Source organism: Caretta caretta, chromosome 2 (assembly GCF_965140235.1).
Source record: "Caretta caretta isolate rCarCar2 chromosome 2, rCarCar1.hap1, whole genome shotgun sequence".
Lineage (NCBI taxonomy): Eukaryota > Metazoa > Chordata > Testudines > Cheloniidae > Caretta > Caretta caretta.
Genome location: NC_134207.1, coordinates 191,656,924 through 191,676,997, shown reverse-complemented (window position 1 = coordinate 191,676,997; position 20,074 = coordinate 191,656,924). Strand labels below are relative to the sequence as shown.

The window sequence follows — 20,074 nt, the reverse complement described above, 5'->3', positions numbered from 1 at the left end:
CAAAGGGTTCCTACCATATGCTAAAGCTATATAAGGCAGGGAGTGACATCATCTGTTGTTCTTCGCTCCTCACACAAGAAGACTCCTGGAAATACCTGAGAAACAAAGACTGAACTGGGGGAAGTGTTGGACTCAGGCTAAAGGGATTTCTACTCTGTGTATGAAAGACCTGAGTATTCCAAGCTGTAAAGCAAGTGCAGCTTATCCCTTAAGAATCTGCAAACTGCTTGTATCATCAGCCAGGGTGAGAATTCACTAATTCATATCCTATCTTTCTAGTATCTTGGACTTAGTTTGCATTTTTGTTGTTTGCTAGGTAATCTGCTTTGATCTGTATGCTATCACTTACTATCACTTAAAATCTATCTTTTGTAGTTAATAAACTTGTTTTTGCTTTATCTAAACCAGTGAGTTGGAGTGAAGTGCATGGGAAATCATAGCTCAAGGGGAAAAGGCTGTTGCATATTCCTCTCCACGTTGAGTGCGGGAGGGGTGGTGAACTCTATGAGTTTATGCTGTACAGTTCCCTGTGCAGCACAAGACGGTATAATTTTGGGTTTATGCTCCAGAGGGGGCGTGTGCCTGGGGAGCTGAGAGTTACCTTGGCTTTAGCCTTTCTACTGTTGGTTCATCCAATGGCTAGTCAGAGAGCCTGCCTGTGACTGCAGCTGGGTGTGACCCTACCTGTGCGAATGTTGATGGAAGCGTAGGGCCGGGAGCAGGTCTGCAGCTTGTCACAGTAGCACAGTGAGAGAGGAAGCCCAGACAGTTGGGTCATAGGGCTCAGTGGTACCCCAGTTCCAGGTGGCATCCCGGGGGGAACCCGTCACAAACACCTCCAGTAAGTGACCTCCTGACCAAATGTAAGTAACCACTTTTGGGTAACCACAAAATCTCCACTACAATTTGGTTCAGTCAAAGACTACCTTTACGAGGAAATCAATTTTTTTGCTGATCCATCAAGACAAGGTTCACTGTGTTTGTCTGTGAAAAGAAAGAATGACTAATTGAAATCTGGAGCCTTGCGCACCAAGACAGACAGTATCTTATAAAGAAAGGAGATGCTATTTGATTTCTGTCTCCACCGTACAAACCAACGTGCAGAGCACAGAAGAGGACTCCTAGAATGGCTCTAGCTGTCTGACATTCACTACCCTTCATCTTTCTCACTCACTTCTAACAACTGAAAAATAGGTCTCTTCAGGAAAAATCAAAAAGTAAAAATGTAAATGTGTAGATAAGTGGTTCCCATCCCTTTCCATCCTTGGACCTTGAGTGACCACAAAAGAAAGAGTCACGATTCCCCTTCCCATCTCTACATGAAGAAAGGGAGGAGAGTTGTGACCCCTGCCTCCCATTCCCCAACCCAGGCTCACCACCCCATAAGCTGAGAAACCATGGTGTAGACCAACTCCCCTCCCCACCAAAAAACAAACAAACTGTGAGCAATGCCCCACCGACCAAGCATTACTAACTGAACCTGGACTTCCCCAAAACCTAAGGAGGCTGAGATATGCAAAGCAGCGCTCTATTATGTCATTTTTGACATGGAATACCAAGGTGGCTATGGTAAATGTGCAGTAGGTGAGTTAGGTGATCTTAATGACAAGTTTCAGAGTAGCAGCCGTGTTAGTCTGTATCCGCAAAAAGAAAAGGAGGACTTGTGGCACCTTAAGTCCTCCTTTTCTTTTTGTGATCTTAATGGTTTCTTCTAGCTTTAGAATCTATGAATCTAAACATTGACTCTGTTGAAGAGAAAATAGGTGGTGAGCCTGGGTTGGGGAATGGGAGGCAGGGGTCACAACTCTCCTCCCTTTCTTCATGTACAGATGGGAAAGGGAATCGTGACCCTTTCTTTTATGGTAACACAAGGTCCAAGGATGGAAAGCGATGGGAACCACTTATCTACACATTTACATTTTTACTTTTTGATTTTTCCTGAAGAGACCTATTTTTCAGTTGTTAGAAGTGAGTGAGAAAGATGAAGCGTAGTGAATGTCAGACAGCTAGAGCTATTCTAGCAGTCCTCTTCTGTGCTCTGCACATTGGTTTGTGCGGAGAAGACAGAAATCAAATAGCATCTCCTTTCTTTATAAGATACAATCTGCAATACCAATAGATAGGAACATAGGAACTGCTAGACTGGATCAGACCAGCAGTCCATCTAGGCCAGTATCCTGTTTCCAACTATGGCCAGAACCAGCTGCTTTAGGATATGTCTACACAACAGCTAGGTAGTGCAATTTCCAATGTGGGTAGACATACACATGCTAGCTCTGCTTGACCTATTACCTACAAATAGCAGTCTGGGTGCAGCCACCCGGGTGGCAACTTGGGCTAACTGCAATCCTGCCCAATCCCTGGGATACAGACACGGATGGCTAGCCTGAGCCACAGCCTACACTGCTGCAGCCACCCTGCTATTTTTAGGCAGTAGCTCGAGCAGAGCTAGTACATACATTTTTACCCTTGCTGAGAATCACCCTGCTCAATTGCTGTGTAGAAATACTGAGAGGAAGGTGTAAGATCCCCGCAGTAGATCAATGTGCCCTTCACATAGGTCCCATCCTGATCGCTAATAGAGATTGCTTTAAGCCCTGATGCACTTGGTTTACATCTCTTCCAAATTTTGTGTATTTGTGTCTTTCTGATAGAGTTAGTTAGGAAGCAAAGTACTACATCAATGATCATTATTTAGAGAAGCTTTAGCACTTGATACTACTAACTCCCCTCCTTTAAAAAAAGTGAATTTATTCTCTTGGTCCTCACTCATTGTCCCTCTACCACCTCACCCTTTTAGTTAAGCAGAAGTCATTGCTATATTCAGTCAATGTGCACTGATATAGTTTCTTCTCTATTAATTATAAGTTGATGAAAGACCCTGACAAGAAAAAGAAATTGGCTATTAAATTTGTAGGTCATGAAAAAATGTTTTTTTTAACTGAGTATAGCACCTTGCCATTCAGGATCTCAAAGCATCTTCCAAAAATTAATGAATTAAGTCACACAACACTCCTTTGCAGTTCAACTTGTTAAAAGTTATCATCCCACTTTGCAGATAAGGAGTACTTGTGGCACCTTAGAGACTAACCAATTTATTTGAGCATAAGCTTTCGTGAGCTACAGCTCACTTCATCGGATGCACACATGCTCAAATAAATTGGTTAGTCTCTAAGGTGCCACAAGAACTCCTTTTCTTTTTGCGAATACAGACTAACAGGGCTGCTAGTCTGAAATTTTGCAGATAAAGACACTGAAGCACAAAGAAATTAAACCACTTGCCCTAAATCAAAGAATAAGTCAGTGGCAAAGCTAGAAACACAGAATGACTGAATTCCAGTTCTTTGCTTGAACCACTCAGCTGACAAGGCTTCCTTTGGGAGTAGAAAAAAAGACCAAAAATAAGAGGAAAATCAGGACTGGGAAAGCAAGGGTGTTATAGGTCAGTAATGAGGTGCGTTTGCAGATCTGGGTATTCTATGATAGGAGAAATCATTGTATTTTCTTGGAAAAATACATCCCTAGAGGGAGAGATCTGCTGCACACTGGTGTTAGCTGATATCAGCTGACACAGACCCTAAGTGCACAGTCAACCATTAAATGAAAAAGTGGATTTGAGATCTATCGCCTGGGACATCTATAGACAATTTACACCTATGACCAAGTAAAATTGGCCAACACATATCTCTGCTGTTCAACATCAAATCACCTGAAGGAATACTTATTAGGCAGTTAGAGAAATTACTCTGCAAGGACACAGATGGAATAGAAGTGAAATGTGCTGGACAGGTAGCCACACACTTCACGGATATACATTATCTTCATTGAACGGTACCAAACCATCTATCAAAACCGATTCTTTGGAAAGTACTTTTAAATGAAAACAAGAAAACTAAAACTATATATTACGCAGAAATCCATGCTTTTAAACAAACTACAGGATAAGGGTGGAATTTTCCAACGCACTCACCATTAGCCTGATTCTGTTGGAGTCAATGGGCAAAACTCTCATTGACTCCGATGGAAGCAGAGTCAGGCCAATACTGAGGGCTTTGGAAAAACATCTCACCCTAAATAGCTATTTTTGGCCAAAATTTCACCATCAGCTTTTAACAGGTTGTGTGTTCAGCTGCTGTGTATTTTGCAAAACCGAGTGTTAGACCTCAGACACTAGAAATCATACCCTGATTTTTTTTAAATGGAGAGATTCTAAATCTAAACACGACTTGTTATTTTCCTCCCTCACCCCATTAAAAAAGTAGGTCTAATAGTCTTCTCGTATAAAACAGCTTTTTCACTGTGTACAGGCAAACTCTGTACCAATGAAGCCTACAAGCTATTTTCCTTGTCAAAATTAGGCCATGCAATATCTGTCTTGGATAGTGCGCCACGCAAAAATTTGGTATTGTGAGTGAAATGAAAAATACAAACAAAACAACTAGAAAACAGGTGGGATTATAAATCAAAGGTGGCCAAAATGTTGCCCATATACCAGCCAGTCAAGTGGGGATGCGTGGATCAGATGGAACACGGCACTTAAGCACATGTAGTCCTTGAGGACCATACCTCCATATTAAAGATAAATGCAGCTATAGTCTGCTCATGTTACACTAATCAGATATGCCCTTGGGCGCTACACAAGTTGCCAATGAAGCTATAGGCTGGCTGGGCTTGTTTGGGCATCCCTGTGATAAGCTGCTGTCATTAGAACTGTCCATGCTTTGGGTTGTAGTCTTTCAGAAGTGTCTAAGAATGCTTTGGTCATTCTTTCCTTGAAGGACAGTGTGCTGAGTAGAGGGTTTAGAGCAGGCAACTTTGTGGCAAGAGAGAAATAAAGACAACAACTGCAAAACTGTGTTGTTTTTATTTTAAACATGCAAAATACAGTTCATGCATCTGCCATTTTGAAAAATCTTTCGTTTTGCAGCAGATAAAGCCAAAGATATTTTGGCTATCCACTCTCAAATGTTTCAAAATGCTTTACAGTGGAAAGATAATAAGAAATTTAGCAAAATTTCAACAAACCTGTATAAAAATCAGATACAGATAACTTTTTATTTCAAGGTGGCATGCTGTAAAGAGTTCGTTTCCTTCTTCTCATAAAAAGTTTTCAACAATAACAACTGCTTAACAGATTCAAGCCTTTAGGCTACACATGCAAAAAAAAATTATTTTAGTTAAAAATCACCAAAACGTGCTATTTTGTTGTTTGTTTTAAAGTACTGTAGTTGTAGTAGTAGCAGTTTTGAGCTCTGTAAAAGTGTGCGGGGCAGTTCATGGCGCTAGTGTCCTGGAAGACTCGTACTCTGACATACATTTTGGTTTAATCCCTTTGCCATTGTAATAGTCCACCACTTGATTTGGAACTTCAGCCAAAACGCTTTTTGCTAGTGCAGCTGGGGATGCCTGCAGGAAATGGTAGAAAACACAGTGTTAACCTGTCGCTATGCAAAAGGTGCCGACTGGTCTTATAACCAGAGGCGCTGGGAGTTCATGGTCATAAGCATGGAATAAAAGCAGACCAATAGCAATTGAAGTACATGACACTACCTCAGGGCCTAATACTGCAAGTGATTCTGTGTCAGCAGACTCCGGCACCTCACTAAAGTCATCAGGGCTTTGCTCAGCCTGCCCCCTGCTCAGTTCTGAGTGTGGGATGAGGACGTTACACTGCAATTGCTGTACCACTGTATATTTTTGTTTGACTGCTGTCCACGAGAGTGCCAAGTCATAACTAAAGGGATTGCCTGGTGAAAATTCTCTTGTCTGTGTTAACTATAACACTGTCAAATTGAAGAGGATTTAAAAGTATGTGAAAAGACTACTTTACTTTTCACCATCCCTGACGTTTGCTTACCCTTCACTCCTAAGCGGTCTAGACAATAAAACTCAACGAGTTCAGGTCACTTTAGTTTTTAGGCTCCAATCCTGCAAAGACTTATGCATGAGCTTAACCTTAAACATGTGAGCAACTCCACTGAGTTCAAAGTCAACCATGTGAAAGGGAAGCCTTTGTTTAAGTTCTGGGGGAAGTTTTAAATTCAAATAAAAATGTTTTTATTGAAATTGAAACAAACACGAAAAACATTTCGCTGATAGGCTTCATGAAGCCTTAAAACAACCCAAATTTGAATTACGGGTCGAACCTAGTGGCCGTGTCTCTGCAGGTGCTACATATTTTCACTCAACGATCCTTAAATGCAGAGAGATTCCATAGCTGTGACCCTCTGCACGTGCAGAGGCCACACATTGTCATTAGAGATTGCTACCCTGAGAAAAGGCTGGCATACATGATCGCAATTCCTTATTGTAAATACAGTAGGATTTTGCCAAGGACATCTTGAAACATCCTGGCTGACAGCAGAGGAAATATCCGTGCATATTGTGGGGTTGTTATTAAGTTGACAAACCAAGGCCTGATCCTGACATTAGAGCCGGAGGGCAGACCCTTGTGCCCAAACAGAGTCCCGCTGGTCTACCCACGCATTAAGGGGCCAACCCTGCCCTGCTTTTCAATATGCCTATTTCCAGTCCTCCTCTAGTTTTGACAAGGAATGCTAATTAAGGGGCCTGATCCAACTCCCATTAATGTCATCATAAAGGCTCCCATGGACTTGAACAGAACTGGAGTGGGCTCTAAATCAGGTACAAGCATTACTGAACTGACAGCAATAGCAAAGCACAGGTGCCTGACTCTCTCTTCTTAAGCAAGGCGACTCTTGCAAGGGAGTATTCAAAGGCTATAGTCCTTGGATATTTAACTTATTTTCTCTGGCTAATAGATTTTCCCCTCGTCACTCTTTCTAGGTAATATTTTAGGTTCACGGTATAAGCTGCACTGTCGGAAATGAACAAATTACCGCCCCTGATTTATTCTCCTCCTCTCTGTCATTGGTTCAAATGCTTATCCCACCAGATATTTAGAATTTGATTCATATAGGAAGTATACTGTGCATTTACTTATATTTATAAACATGCCAATCCAAAGGTACAGAAAAAATGCAGTTAATTTAGATTAATTTAATAGTAACAAAGTATATAAATAATGAGGAAATACAGGCATAAATTAGAGGAAGCAAAATTAATATCTGCATTTTGAGTTTTTGTACTTTACTGGTAATGTACCAAAAATTAAAACAGTAAACACATAAAAGGGAAATAGCTTCACATTATGACATTTGAACTGAAATCTGCAGAGACAGTCAAGTGTTCAAATGCATGAGACACTTCTGCGTAAACAAACAGAGAAGGCAAAACAAACCCTTCTGGTGACAGCACACGTACATATATTTTTTCCAGGTATAAAAAGTTACAAAGCCCTTCAGTATTAATCCCTTTTGAAGGACAAATGTGGAATTTTCACACTGTTCAGCAATGGCCTAACTCTGCTCCCACTGAAATCAATAGAAAACACCTATTGACTTTAGTGGAAGAGCAGCAAATTTAGGCCAGGGCTGAGAATTTTGGAAAATGCCACCCCAAATACGCAAGAGCTGTTACTACACTGACCGCCACGTCCAGGCTAAATTAACACAAATAGACTCATACAAAGAACAGAAAGGTAAAAGAATGAACAAAACATGTACAATGCAAAACCAAGAATCCACAGGACTTTGCATGGCTCAGTTTTCAAAGCAGCCCTTATTGACTTCAGTGTGTGGTGGGGACTGGCATTCGATACTTCTGAAAATCATTAAATACCAATACTCCTGCCCCACCACATCATCACCTCTTCTCTCTGCTAGTGTCAGATCCAGTTTTATTTAACGAAAGAATCAGTTCTGTAAAAGGACCCTATGTCATAAATATAAAAGGAAGGGTAATCACCTTTCTGTATACAGAACTATAAAATCCCTCCTGGCCAGAGGCAAAACCCTTTCACCCGTAAAGGGTTAAGAAGCTAGGATAACCTCGCTGGCACCTGACCAAAATGACCAATGAGGAGACAAGTTACTTTCAAAGCTGGAGGTGGCGGGGGGGGGGTGGAAAACAAAGGGTCTGTCTGTCTGTGTGATGCTTTTGCCGGGACCAGGTCAGGAATGCCCTTCAGAACTTCTGTTAAGTTAGTAAGTAATCGAGCTAAAAATGCGTTAGATTTTCTTTTGTTTAATGGCTGAGAAAATAAGCTGTGCTGAATGGAATGTATATTCCTGTTTTTGTGTCTTTTTGTAATTTAAGGTTTTGCCTTGAGGGATTCTCTATGTTTTGAATCTGATTACCCTGTAAGGTATTTACCATCCTGATTTTACAGAGGTGATTCTTTTACTTTTTCTTTCATTAAAATTCTTCTTTTAAGAACCTGATTGCTTTTTCATTGTTCTTAAGATCCAAGGGTTTGGGTCTGTGTTCACCAAAGCAAATTGGTGAGGATTTTTATCAAGCATTCCCCAGGAAAGGGGGTGTAGGGCTTGGGGAGATATTTTGGGGGGGAAGACATCTCCAAGTGGGCTCTTGCCCTGTTCTTTATTTAACACGCTTGGTGGTGGCAGCATAGGGTTCAAGGACAAGGCAAAGTTTGTACCTTGAGGAAGTTTTTAACCTAAGCTGGTAAGAATAAGCTTAGGGGGTCTTTCATACAGGTCCCCACATCTGTACCCTAGAGTTCAGAGTGGGGAAGGAACCTTGACACCCTATATTGTGGGTTCACATTACAGAGCCCCATTCACTTCAGTGGGGCAAGCCTGGAAGCAGGAGTCCATTCTAGTGGATCTCATTCCAGAATTGGGGCGCTAGCTGGTAAGTTTCTCAGTGTATGGATCATGATTCTCCTTGCTCTGGCAACGTGCACCCACTTTAAGGCCAAAGTGGTGTAAAGAGGCATTTGTGTAAATGAGAATAACACCTTATTTATGTCTTTGGTCTGTAAAGCACATGCACTCCAATGGCACTGCATCAACAATAACAAATAAGAGTTATTCTTCATAGGAGTTTAACACAGATGAGAAATTAATTTTCCCTATAACATTTTTCCTGCATTTAATGATATGCTTGAACAGCATTGTAGCAACAAACAACTCAAGATGAATACTTCTCAACTGATGGTTAATACACAACAATCAATTCAGCCAGCAGTGGGAAAATACTTCCCCCTGATGATAATTGGTATATATTACAAATTACTTTGATTCAGTTCTAGAGGCTCACCATGCCTAATCTTTAATTACAAAGCATAGTACAAAACATTGCTCCTTGCAGAGGTAGGGGCTTGGCTTTGCACACTCTTCTGTGATATGTGTTATTAAGTCACAGTTGTTAGGCTTTATGATTAAACACAATGGAAAATGGAAAATGATCCACAGGCTGCATCAGATTTGTGCATGGTGCATCTATCATGAGTCCAAAAGGCTGAAAAATTCAATGCTTAAAATCTCCATCGCAGAATGCCATTCATTACGAGATTTTCATATTCTTATACATTTTGGCAATTGTTCATGGGCATCACTGTTCTGCTTTTGTTAGATAATGACACACAAATATTTGGATGATGATAATTTTGGAGGACAGAAATTCAGTTCAGTCCAGAAAACATTTTTTCTCTCTATTTTCATGTTACCCCGTAGCAGTCAGGCTAAATGTGGAATCTAGTAAAGATGCACAATACTTGTGGACAATTGTTTTTAACTGTAGTGAGTACCTGGCTGTTATCAAAGCCCCATGATTCTAGGATTTGCTAAGAACCACCCCTATTATAATTCTTTCTACAGCATCAAAGGTGTGCATTACCCTTGAGAGACTAGTCTAGAAGGCAAGGTCCCTGCGCTGAAGAATTTACAAATATAAAAATCTTATCCTTGAAGGTGCTAAGTGACAACATGCAGGAATAGCTTAGCACCTCATAACACTCGGCCTTCATAATGAAATTATATTGTTGGTATTAAAATGACTGTGAACACTAGCAAAGGACAATACTCACTTCCTTGAGAAATCCTGATCCAGCAAAGCACTTAAGCACATGCTTAACTTTAAGCTTGTGAGTAATCCCAATCACTTAAATGAGACTATTTATGTGCTGAAAGTTATGAATATGCTTAAGTGCATTTCTGAATCAAGACCTCCCCAAGGGATTGATTTTATACGCTCATTTTTACTGACTCTCCCTTCCAGACTTCACCTCTTTCTCCTGTAATTATAGTGATCCAACAAGTTATTCTAATATTAGACTCATGAGGTAGATTTTCAGTTAGGCTAGTATTGTCCAAATGTAGGCAGGTAAGGAACCTCACCTTGCTAATAGAAACATTATCTTGGGTACTTCCTGTAATAAAGAGATTCATCAAGAGGTGGTTATCATCACAAGCATTTATTTTGCACCTATTACACTGGCATCTGTGCACCTTAAAGTGTTAAGTTGAGACACTCAAGATCTCAATAAAAAGAGACTGAATACCATGCTTTATAAGTTACATGGGTACTTCTGATATGGAGAGAATATTGTGTATATCTAGAGAGAAAGAGAGAGAGACCAAGTTTCTCTTCTTTTAATGAGTGAAATAACTTTCCAAGATTGCTACCCTTTCAAATTTCTGAAAGTTAACCTAAAACTACTAAAGACAATAGATACTTGTAATTTCCCACAATTAGCAATTAAGATCACAGACTCGCTCACAAGTTAGCAGCAGCACGATCTATTCAGTGTCCAGAAAGAACTGCAATGGTCAGCATCAATCAAGGATGATTTCAGCTCTGTCCTAAAGTTACAGTATGGCACTAAAAACAGAAAAAGAAGCTGGCTTTGCGAGTTCCTCATGGAAACATATTTTCAGCTAACTAAAAGCAGGTCTAGTACCAACTCCAATAACTCACCTTTCAATGCTTTCACAATACACTGCACCTCATGTGAAAAGCTGCACACTGTGATTAGCGTAGAGGGGAATTTTTAATTGGGAGCAGGTCACAATCGCACCTTGTTAAAGCTTCTGTTTCACAGCTGGGGTAGTAGCACTGCTGACAAGTAATGGATACAACTACACCTTCAGGGGAAGATCATCAGCTGACGACTTCAGTGGAACTATGACAGTTTACACTGGCTGAGGATCCGCCTCCCAGAGTCTAAGTTTACCCCAAACTAAAGCTGGAGAGGCGAGAGAAACCAGGTTATTCGGTGAGATTGGGGTGAACGTCGCAATGGGACCTTATGGATGTAGGAGGGAGGTGTGTTTCTCGTTAAAATGTGGCAGAATGAGATTTGGGAGAGGAGAAGATGAATTGAGAATCTCCTTGTGGTAATAAAAAAAGCAGAGGGCAACAAAATGTAAGCAAGAGACACGTATTTGAAGACACAGAACAACCCACAGATGTAATAGGCCCTCAACAATCCTAAAATCAACATAACCTTTGGTGGAGATAAATCCAGAACTGTGGTTCACTAGTACATAGGAGCTGCATGGAAAGGTCTATTCCACAAAGAAAAAGAAATTCAGTTAATAGGATACAGTAGAGTGGAAAGAACTAGTCAGAATTAAATAGTGAAAATATTGTTCCAAGGCTCCTTGCTGCTAAAAGACAGGAAACAGCTTTACTAAAGTAGGAAGGAAAAAGGGGAGAGACAGAGAAAGAAGAGGAGGACTTGTGGCACCTTAGAGACTAACCAACTTATTTGAGCACAAGCTTTCATGAGCTACAGCTCACTTCTCAGACGTTCTTGTTAAACCTTGGATTTGTGCTGGAAATGGCCCACCTTGATTACCATATTCATTGTAAGGAGAGTGGTCACTTTAGATAAGCTATTACCAGCAGGAGAGTGGGTTGGGGGGGGGGGGTAAGGGGGTGAGAAAACCTGGATTTGTGCTGGAAATGGCCCAACTTGATTATCATACACATTGTAAGGAGAGTGACCACTTTAGATAAGTTATTAGCAGCAGGAGAGTGGGGTGGGAGGAGGTATTTTTTCATGCTTTGTGTGTATATAAAAAGATCTTCTACACTTTCCACAGTATGCATCCGATGAAGTGAGCTGTAGCTCATGAAAGCTTCTGCTCAAATAAATTGGTTAGTCTCTAAGGTGCCACAAGTACTCCTTTTCTTTTTGCGAATACAGACTAACACGGCTGTTACTCTGAAACCTGTCAGAAAGAAGAGGGAAAGGGAGAGAAATGAGGCAGGAGAAAGAACAGAAGAGGGAAAGGGGAGAGATAGTTGAAGACAGATAAGAGAAAGTTGGCTCACACACACACACACACACACACACACACACACAAAATATACCCTCCGTTCTCACAAGGAAGAAAATGGGATCCTGTGAAGCCTCATTGTATGTGGGAGAGTTGCTTCTGTGACATGGTGCCTGAGTTTCCCTGACCCAGAAGAAAGTCAGGGCTGATGCCGAGAGTTTTAGGTGCTACCATGTAGGAGATGGTGACTGGAGATGGGAGTGTGCAGGGCCAGGGCATGGCTGCACTCCATTTGCCATGTTCCCCCTTCAGTTTTAGCAGGTAAGTTAAAGCTGGTCCACTTTACCCTTTTCATAATGTATCTCCTCCCACCCACTGCATCCCCTAAGGGTGCATTCTGGGGAATAGTGGCTGGCAGTGGATTCAAGGTGCCATGCTTACACAGAGTTTGGGGAGACGGAGTGGGGGTTGGGGGGGGGAGGCAACAAGGAATCACTGGCCCTCCCCACCGATGGTCCTGCGTCTGCTGGTTTAGGAGGCTGAATTCTGACAAGGAAACAATCTGGTGTAAACCGGGTGAGCTCAAATTCACAGTGATTCCAGTCTCTATGTGGAAATGACCCATCTGGGGGATACTATAGGGCTCAGGGACAAGAGCCAACAGAGAAGGAAGAAAAACGGAAGTTTAAAATAAATCAGGACATATACAACTGAGAGGAGAAAAACTGAGAAATACAGAACCGAGGGCTCATATTGTAACCAAACAGGAGACACCTCAATGTCCCATTGATATATAGTTATTCTCCTCTCTCTTTTTTTCCTTCTCTCTCCCGCATCTTAGCTTTATTCCATTTCATTTTCAAAATAAAACGCTGCCATTTTGCTGGGACTGGCGCACTTGAGTTCTTGTTTCAACCTAAGGTAAGAGCAGCCTCTGAAACACAGCCTCATAACCGAACAGACTGAAAATCCGTCTTACGTGTTTGAAGTTCCTAAATGGCACAAACTGGACGATGTCTCGAAGAACAGGCTCGCCTTTGGGGGACCTCAAAATGCCATCGTCGCCATCTAGCATCTGCATGTCGCTGAAATCAGCGTTTCCAACCCCAACGATGATGACTGACATAGGCAGGTGGGAAGCATGAACGATGGCCTCCCGGGTGTCAGCCATGTCTGTGATCACGCCGTCTGTCAGAATCAGCAAGATGAAATATTGCTGCAGGTTGCGAATGGAGAGAAGAGCAGGGGAAAATGTCATTGGTTATATAAACCTTTATCTTAAGCTTCCTCCCTTTTTCTAATGCACATTTATGGCAACCATAAACCATGGCTTTGGACAAAGTCTGTTTTTAAAAAAGAAATGTTCTCAGAGGTAGACTGCATCCCATAGGAATCAACTTCCATTGGGGTGATCCCTAGATTATCTTGGTGTTTTTTAACTGGGGGTTGGCTAATTTCCAGGGGAAAGCCAAGAGGAATACTATGTTGAGGAGAATGGTGGATTCCTGGCTGCTTGGAGCATGGCACGTGTCAGGACTTTTGCTTGGAGTCCTGACTGGTCTGGCTCCCCCCTTGGGTTGTGATCCCTACATGACTCACTTTCCTCTGCTGATAGTTTCTGACTACACTCTTTTGCTGAGAACCAATGGAAAGAGAAGAGAGACGGAGATAGGTGCTGCATTCCAGCATCGGAAGCTGGGGAAGAACTGTAATGGAGATCACAATAGCTCTGTTTAGGGAGCCAACATTGCTGTCAGGCAGAAAGGGAGAGTGCAGCTTTCTGCCCAGTGGAGGCTGGCTTACCATCTCTTGGCACTCAGGGGAGGAATAATGCATGGGGAGGGTTCCTAGTTTGTCCAGGAGCATGACAGGGGCTCCTCCAGGAGAGGAAATATGACTTGGGAGTGGAGAGAGAATGAGGAACTTTTCCAAATCCACTGTCAAACCTGGAGGAGAGGTTTAGTCATTCTCAGGTTTCTAAAAGAGACTAAGCATTTTGGTGCATTTCAGTTCCTTTCCCTACTCTGAGTTACACTGAACTAGATGAAATGGGATACGAGACATTCATTTGATAAATGAGGAAGAATGACTCTCACTTGGGCCTTTCTGGACAGCGAGGCAGCTGGAGTGCACTTTATACATTTACTTTACAAGGAAACTGATTCCTGTACAGGGAGTAGTAGAACTGAGTCACAGTGTGCGGGGGAACAAAGCAGAGAAACACTATACAGTTAAAACTGAGCTGTAATATTATCCATATATAAAATGTACACACACACACACACATTCACTGCCTCTCGTGTGTGAAAACCAAAACACACAGAGATTTTTTTTTCCTGAAGAGTCATGCTGCAAAGTAAAATAAACGTGTTTTTTCTTTCCTTGCCCAATGTGCGAAATACAGCCCACAGTGTTCTATATTTTGGTCAGCAGCCATCCTCCCAACCTGGACATCTCAACTATGGAGCAGTGATTATAGTTACATTTTAAATGAAAATAGAATAAAATATAATTATAATACTATTTATTACACATCTATTTATTATGCTATTTATTTTTTCATCCAGAGCCCCTTAACAAAAGGTGGTTAAGGGTTAATATCCTCATTTTGTAGATGAGGACACCGAAGTACAGAGAGGTGAAGTAACTTGCTTAATGTAACACTCTAATTCAGTGAGAGAACTGAGAAGAAAACCCAGGTCTTCAGACTCCCAGCGTAATGTCCTGGGACTAGATGGACTCTGTCCGGCGGATTTAGGGTGACCAGATGTCCCAATAATATTGAGATTGTCCTGATATTAGAGACTGTGTCTTATGTATGCAACTATATCGCCCCCTCCCCTTCGAGAAAAAAAAAAGTGTCCCAATTTTTCACACTTGCTATCTGGTCACCCTAAGTGGATTCTTTTAAGAAGTCTAGCCCCTAAGGACTATACTATGCCATAATTCATTCATCTTCCTCTGCATTAAACCACTCTATTTAAAACAGTGTTGCGCGGAGAACACCACTGCAGCGATATACCAGACAGAAGAAGAAAACTCTGGGAAAGCCCTAGCTGTGGTGATGACAATGATGCCATTGTACAGATCTGTTCTGGTATGATATACAGTGCAGTCCTCTTCCCCTCAGAGACAGGCAAGAATTTCTTTGATCTCTGACTTCAATATCAATGCTATTCCTGCACATTTTTCAGAGCCAATTGTAGATGAGGCTTCACAGTGCTAACACATTTTCCCTCCCTCATTTTCAGTCCTGCTGGGCAGAGGGAGAATAAGTACAATGCATTTCAATCACATTTAAAATAAATTCTGTACTTAGGTCTTTCAGCTGAAAGAAACTGTCATGGGTCTTCTCATAAATGGAGAGGGGCAGACCTTTCTTACTACTGTTAAAAGCAACAGAACACTTCATGATGGGAAAAGCAAACAAAATTCTACAGCCATAGTTGAATATGATTCCAGGGAAACAAAGGAGCTTCCAGTATGGGCTCTGTGATGTGGCCATCTTTTTTAACGCTTTGTCTCCTAAGATCAATGTATTTAGGGCCAACCCCTAATGCTTCATTCCAAAATGGCTCTTTTGTTCTTACAAATCAGTAAGTTCTAAATAAAGTCTGTGCCTCCTAATCATTTGTAGAGCCCATCACTCTAGTATCTAAGCATCTCATGCAATCGCATCAATGATCTACTGGCTATCAAGTGGTTTGGCAGAAATCATGCTGTAATATGGTGAAGACGGAATGTGAAAACAGAAAAAAATGGCAGGTAATATGAAGAAAATGCCCCACACTGTATAAAATGACAGACAATTAGTAGGAACAGTGGGCAAGCAGGGATTTACATTTGAGTGCTCCATCAATGAATGGAGCTCTGTGTCTTTTCTGTGGGATGTTTGTCATGAAAGTCTGGAGTAAGCTCACAAGGATCATTGTGTCAGGGTCTAGCACAGTTATCACTACCAACTCGCTGTGGGCCTTGAGCATATCATTTGGCCTCTCCTGTGTGATTATTTATCCATGTTTAAAACAGCAATAACAACATTGTGCATGTCTATAGCACCTCCCATCTAAGCATCTCACACAGTTATGTGAGCTAGTCACAGAAAGGGTTTGAGACTCCTGGGTCCGATCCCTGCTGATGTAAATGGACATAGCTCCAATGGTAGCCATTTGACCTCCGGGGATCTACACCAGCTTACCCCTGCTGAGGATCAGGTCCAATCTTTCCTGATATGACATCAAGCCACAATTTATATTATATTGGATTGGGAAAAAAACAGGTTTTAGAACGAGCTTGGGAATATTTATCAGAGAAAATGTCAAGTACAGGGCCCTGTGTGACACTGATTCTATTTGTCTTATGTGAAGACATTTATGGAGGCTGCTAAGATATAGCAGCACTGAGAAATTATTCATATATATCAAAATGACCCAGATCATGACTGCCTAGCAAAGATCCAATATATAGTAAGACAAATAGGTCCTAGCATAGCTTGCAGTTTGCTGCTATTCTTACCGATGCCTCCTTGGTGTTAGTCTCCTCCGAGGCTGACTTAGCCACCTTCTGGATGATGGGAGCAATGTTTGTCGGCCCATAAAGCTGTAGCTTAGGAAGGCAGCTCTGATACGCTTCAACGACTCCTTGTATCCCTTATATAAAAATGAGCAAGCAGAGGAAGTTAAGAAGGAAAGTAACAAGGAGCACATATCTGGTACCATGTTTAAGTTGCAAGTTAAAGACTCTTGATCAATTTTTAAATGATTTGTGCAATTCTAGCACATGAGGAATAAACTGCCTCAGTCAATTTATTCTGCACAGTTGTGAATTTGCACAATTGTTTCAAAGAAGCTGTGTCCAGCTGCCCTGACCTCCTGTAGCTGTTTTGTAATATATAATTCATTACCCTGCTCTTCTCCTTACTAACAGCACCTAGTATACATTTTGCAGGGATTAGCTGTAGTTTGTTCAAGTTAACATGCACAATTTGCAAATGCATTAGACTCATCATCTTCAGCATAGACGCTAAGCGATCACTTGGGCACCAGTGAATGTTCATACTTAAGGAATATAGACTTTAGTGATGAAAAGATGATACCCCTTTGACAGTTCTCTCTCTTATTAGAGAAAGCTTTACTTCTGCTTCATCAAAGCAGCTATCAGCAGGCTCCCTCTTTGTTAATACATTTGCCAAGAAACCTGAACATTTCCCTGGTGTTATGAAAAATATTTTTTTCAGGGTTAATTTGACTAATGGTTCTCACAATTTAAATCTCAATCTGAGCAAAAAGCGTACAAGCTAAAAAGAAACAGAAAAGCACTTTGCTGTCTACAGCAAAATGTACTTCAGTCACCAGGTCTTGATGAAGGAGGAGCCATTTTTGGACATTGTGTCACCCTTCTTTCATCTCTGGGAAGTGGGAACTGAGGCAGGTCAAGGTAAATTGTATTTGCAGACACCGTGTAAAGATTGGAGCTCAGCTATTGGTATTTTCAGCTCCTTTTCCTTGAGAACAGGAATTTCCCTGGTGTGTTAGTGAAAAGTGAAGGAATTTCAAAATTTAGAACTCCTGCTGCACAAGGCTAGAGGGTTAGTAAGAAAGTGAAGGACCGAAGTACTTTGAAGAAGGAGGCTGAACAGTGTCATTATTTCACTAAGATCCTAAACTGATCTTGTTCTGAAGAGGAACTCTCAATGGAACTTGTGGAAAATGACAATAAACAACCCTAACAAATCAAAGGAGGCTGGAATTACATTATACAAATACTATGGAGATTAGAACACCTTGATCTTTAGACAGTTATGTACCTACCGAGCTTATTTTCCCTGCCACTTACTACAGTACAAGTTAAAAGAATGCTCTTTAACTCTAGCTGTGATTACTGGTTAGATTGTAAGCCTACTATTATAGGTTACAAACTTTTCACCAGTAACTCCAGAGAGGTTAAATTAGATAGGACACCACATAGCAGGGCAGAAGTCCTTTGTCTGGGGGGTCCCTTTCCTTAACACCCAGTTTTAAACTCGATGAGAATCTGGTCCTGATATACCTATTGTCTCTTCCACTAAGGCCTGCAAACTTTATTAAGATAAAAACACAAAACAAAGTTTATGCATATATTATATTTATTAATAAAAAGATATTAAAATACACAAAAATAAATCCTATCCCATGTAGTCTGGTATATTTCAAAGGGTTTCTCTGAACCAGGAAAGGGGAACATATTATATACCAAATATACCTTTTTTTTGCATATATCCTCAAGCAATACCCATCAGAAAATATTTACTCTCCTGTCATATTATAATAAAATGCCTCTTTTAGCTTAAAGTTTATTACCTCTTGGATTGTTTGTCATCCTTGGACATCCCTTTGTTTTCCAGACTGCCCTATTAGCTTACATACAACTTACTTCACAGTGTAATTCATAAAGGTTTGTTATACACTTTGAGTTCCTTGGATAAAGTATGCTATTAAAATGCAAAGAGAGTGTGTGTGTATCTACACACAAAGAAAGCAAAGATTATTGCTCAGATTGCAGGCTCTACAATCTCTCAGTTATCTTTCTTTCTCAAACAATAAATAGTATGTGAGCATGCACAAAAATAATTGAATTTAAATACCTAGAGTATTGAAAGCTTGTTTCTCCTCTAAAAAGTGACTCCGTAAAAAATGGCATCACGGGGTTCAATATTTATTGTCCACCCCCAACTATTTCCATATCAAATGCGCTCAGTTTACAGATAACTTTTTTTTTAACTGCTTGCCTGAAAACTCACTGTGCACTCAAAGAATCAAGCTGGGTTTCCTTCCATCTCATGCAAGACAACCAATAATAAAGGTTCTGCAGGCCAAATGGTGCTCTCTGATACAGCTGTGCATCCTTAAGAGTTTTCAGTGGTTTTAATGGGTTTGCAAGGGTGTAAATGATTGGAACTTAGTAAGAAATTCTGCTCATGTACAACTAAGAAAATAATCCAGTTCCTACTTTCTTAGCTGTGTTAGCACTTTTAAGCTAATAGGCGTAAAAAACAATAAAAATTATTTTAGCTGCTGATTTTCTGAGTAAGGATATGCGATCTTTACTCAGTCACTATTCAAATAGAATGGCACTCACTTTTATCCTGATGTCAGTGTTCCCTAGTGACCAGTGACAGTTTGCTATTCACATACAAAATGGGATTTCATTTTTTACTTCTAAACGAATCAAAAGAATGCTTTTTCACTACAGGAGTCATCAATGTATTGGTCTGCACCAAGAAGCATTCGGCAAGAACTTGTTATCACACTAGCTGTGTTTTCTATGATTTTTGTAAGTATAAAATAAATTATATGGGGAAAAGTGGGGCCCTTACGCTCTTTATTTCACCTTCCCCCCGCCCCCAGGAGCACCCGCTTGTTACAGAATATATTGGGGTTCTGACAATTAAAATCTAGGGTGTTTAAGGAAGCTGAAAGAGAGATCACAGAATAATTGGTTTAGGAATTAATCAAGAGTCAGTGGCAGGCAATGAGGAGTTGCGCCAAATGATTAAACTGGATGCTCTGTGATCTCTCTCTCACTTTCATCCAACTGGACATTATTTTTAATGGTACCAAGTAGAACTGAATAATAATAATAATAATAATACCTAGATCTTCTATAGCAATTTCCATTAGTAGATCTCAATGTGCTTTACAAAAAAGATAAGCATCATTATATCTTTGTATTATAGATAGGGAAAGTGGGACAGAGAGCAGTGAAGGGATTTGCCCAAGGTCACCCAGCAAGGTCACCCAGTAGGACTAGAACCCACATGTTCTAAACCCGAGATCAGAGTATAATCCACTAAGCTATATTTAATAAGCCCAATTGAGATTTTTTTTTGAGTGTGGTTTTAAAAGTCTCCCTCAGACATTCCCATGCTGCACCATGTCTTCCTATGCCTCTCCGTCTTAAATATCCCTGCATTCTAAATGTTAATT

The 20,074-nt window shown here is 40.8% G+C and overlaps 1 protein-coding gene across 4 annotated transcripts in view; it reads right to left on the bottom strand.

The window, feature by feature from the left end:
• Positions 1-4,845: 4,845 nt before the first annotated feature.
• Positions 4,846-20,074, bottom strand: part of CPNE4 (copine 4) — a 335,017-nt gene continuing 319,788 nt past the window's right edge. For all 4 annotated transcript variants that reach the window (XM_048838761.2, XM_048838759.2, XM_048838760.2 and 1 more), the window contains 3 exons: positions 16,626-16,759; positions 13,090-13,326; positions 4,846-5,406 (listed from right to left, as the gene is read on the bottom strand). In XM_048838761.2, coding sequence (XP_048694718.1) covers positions 5,275-5,406; positions 13,090-13,326; positions 16,626-16,759 — 503 coding nt within the window. In that variant the 3' untranslated portion in view covers positions 4,846-5,274. The remainder of the gene's footprint in view (positions 5,407-13,089; positions 13,327-16,625; positions 16,760-20,074) is intronic.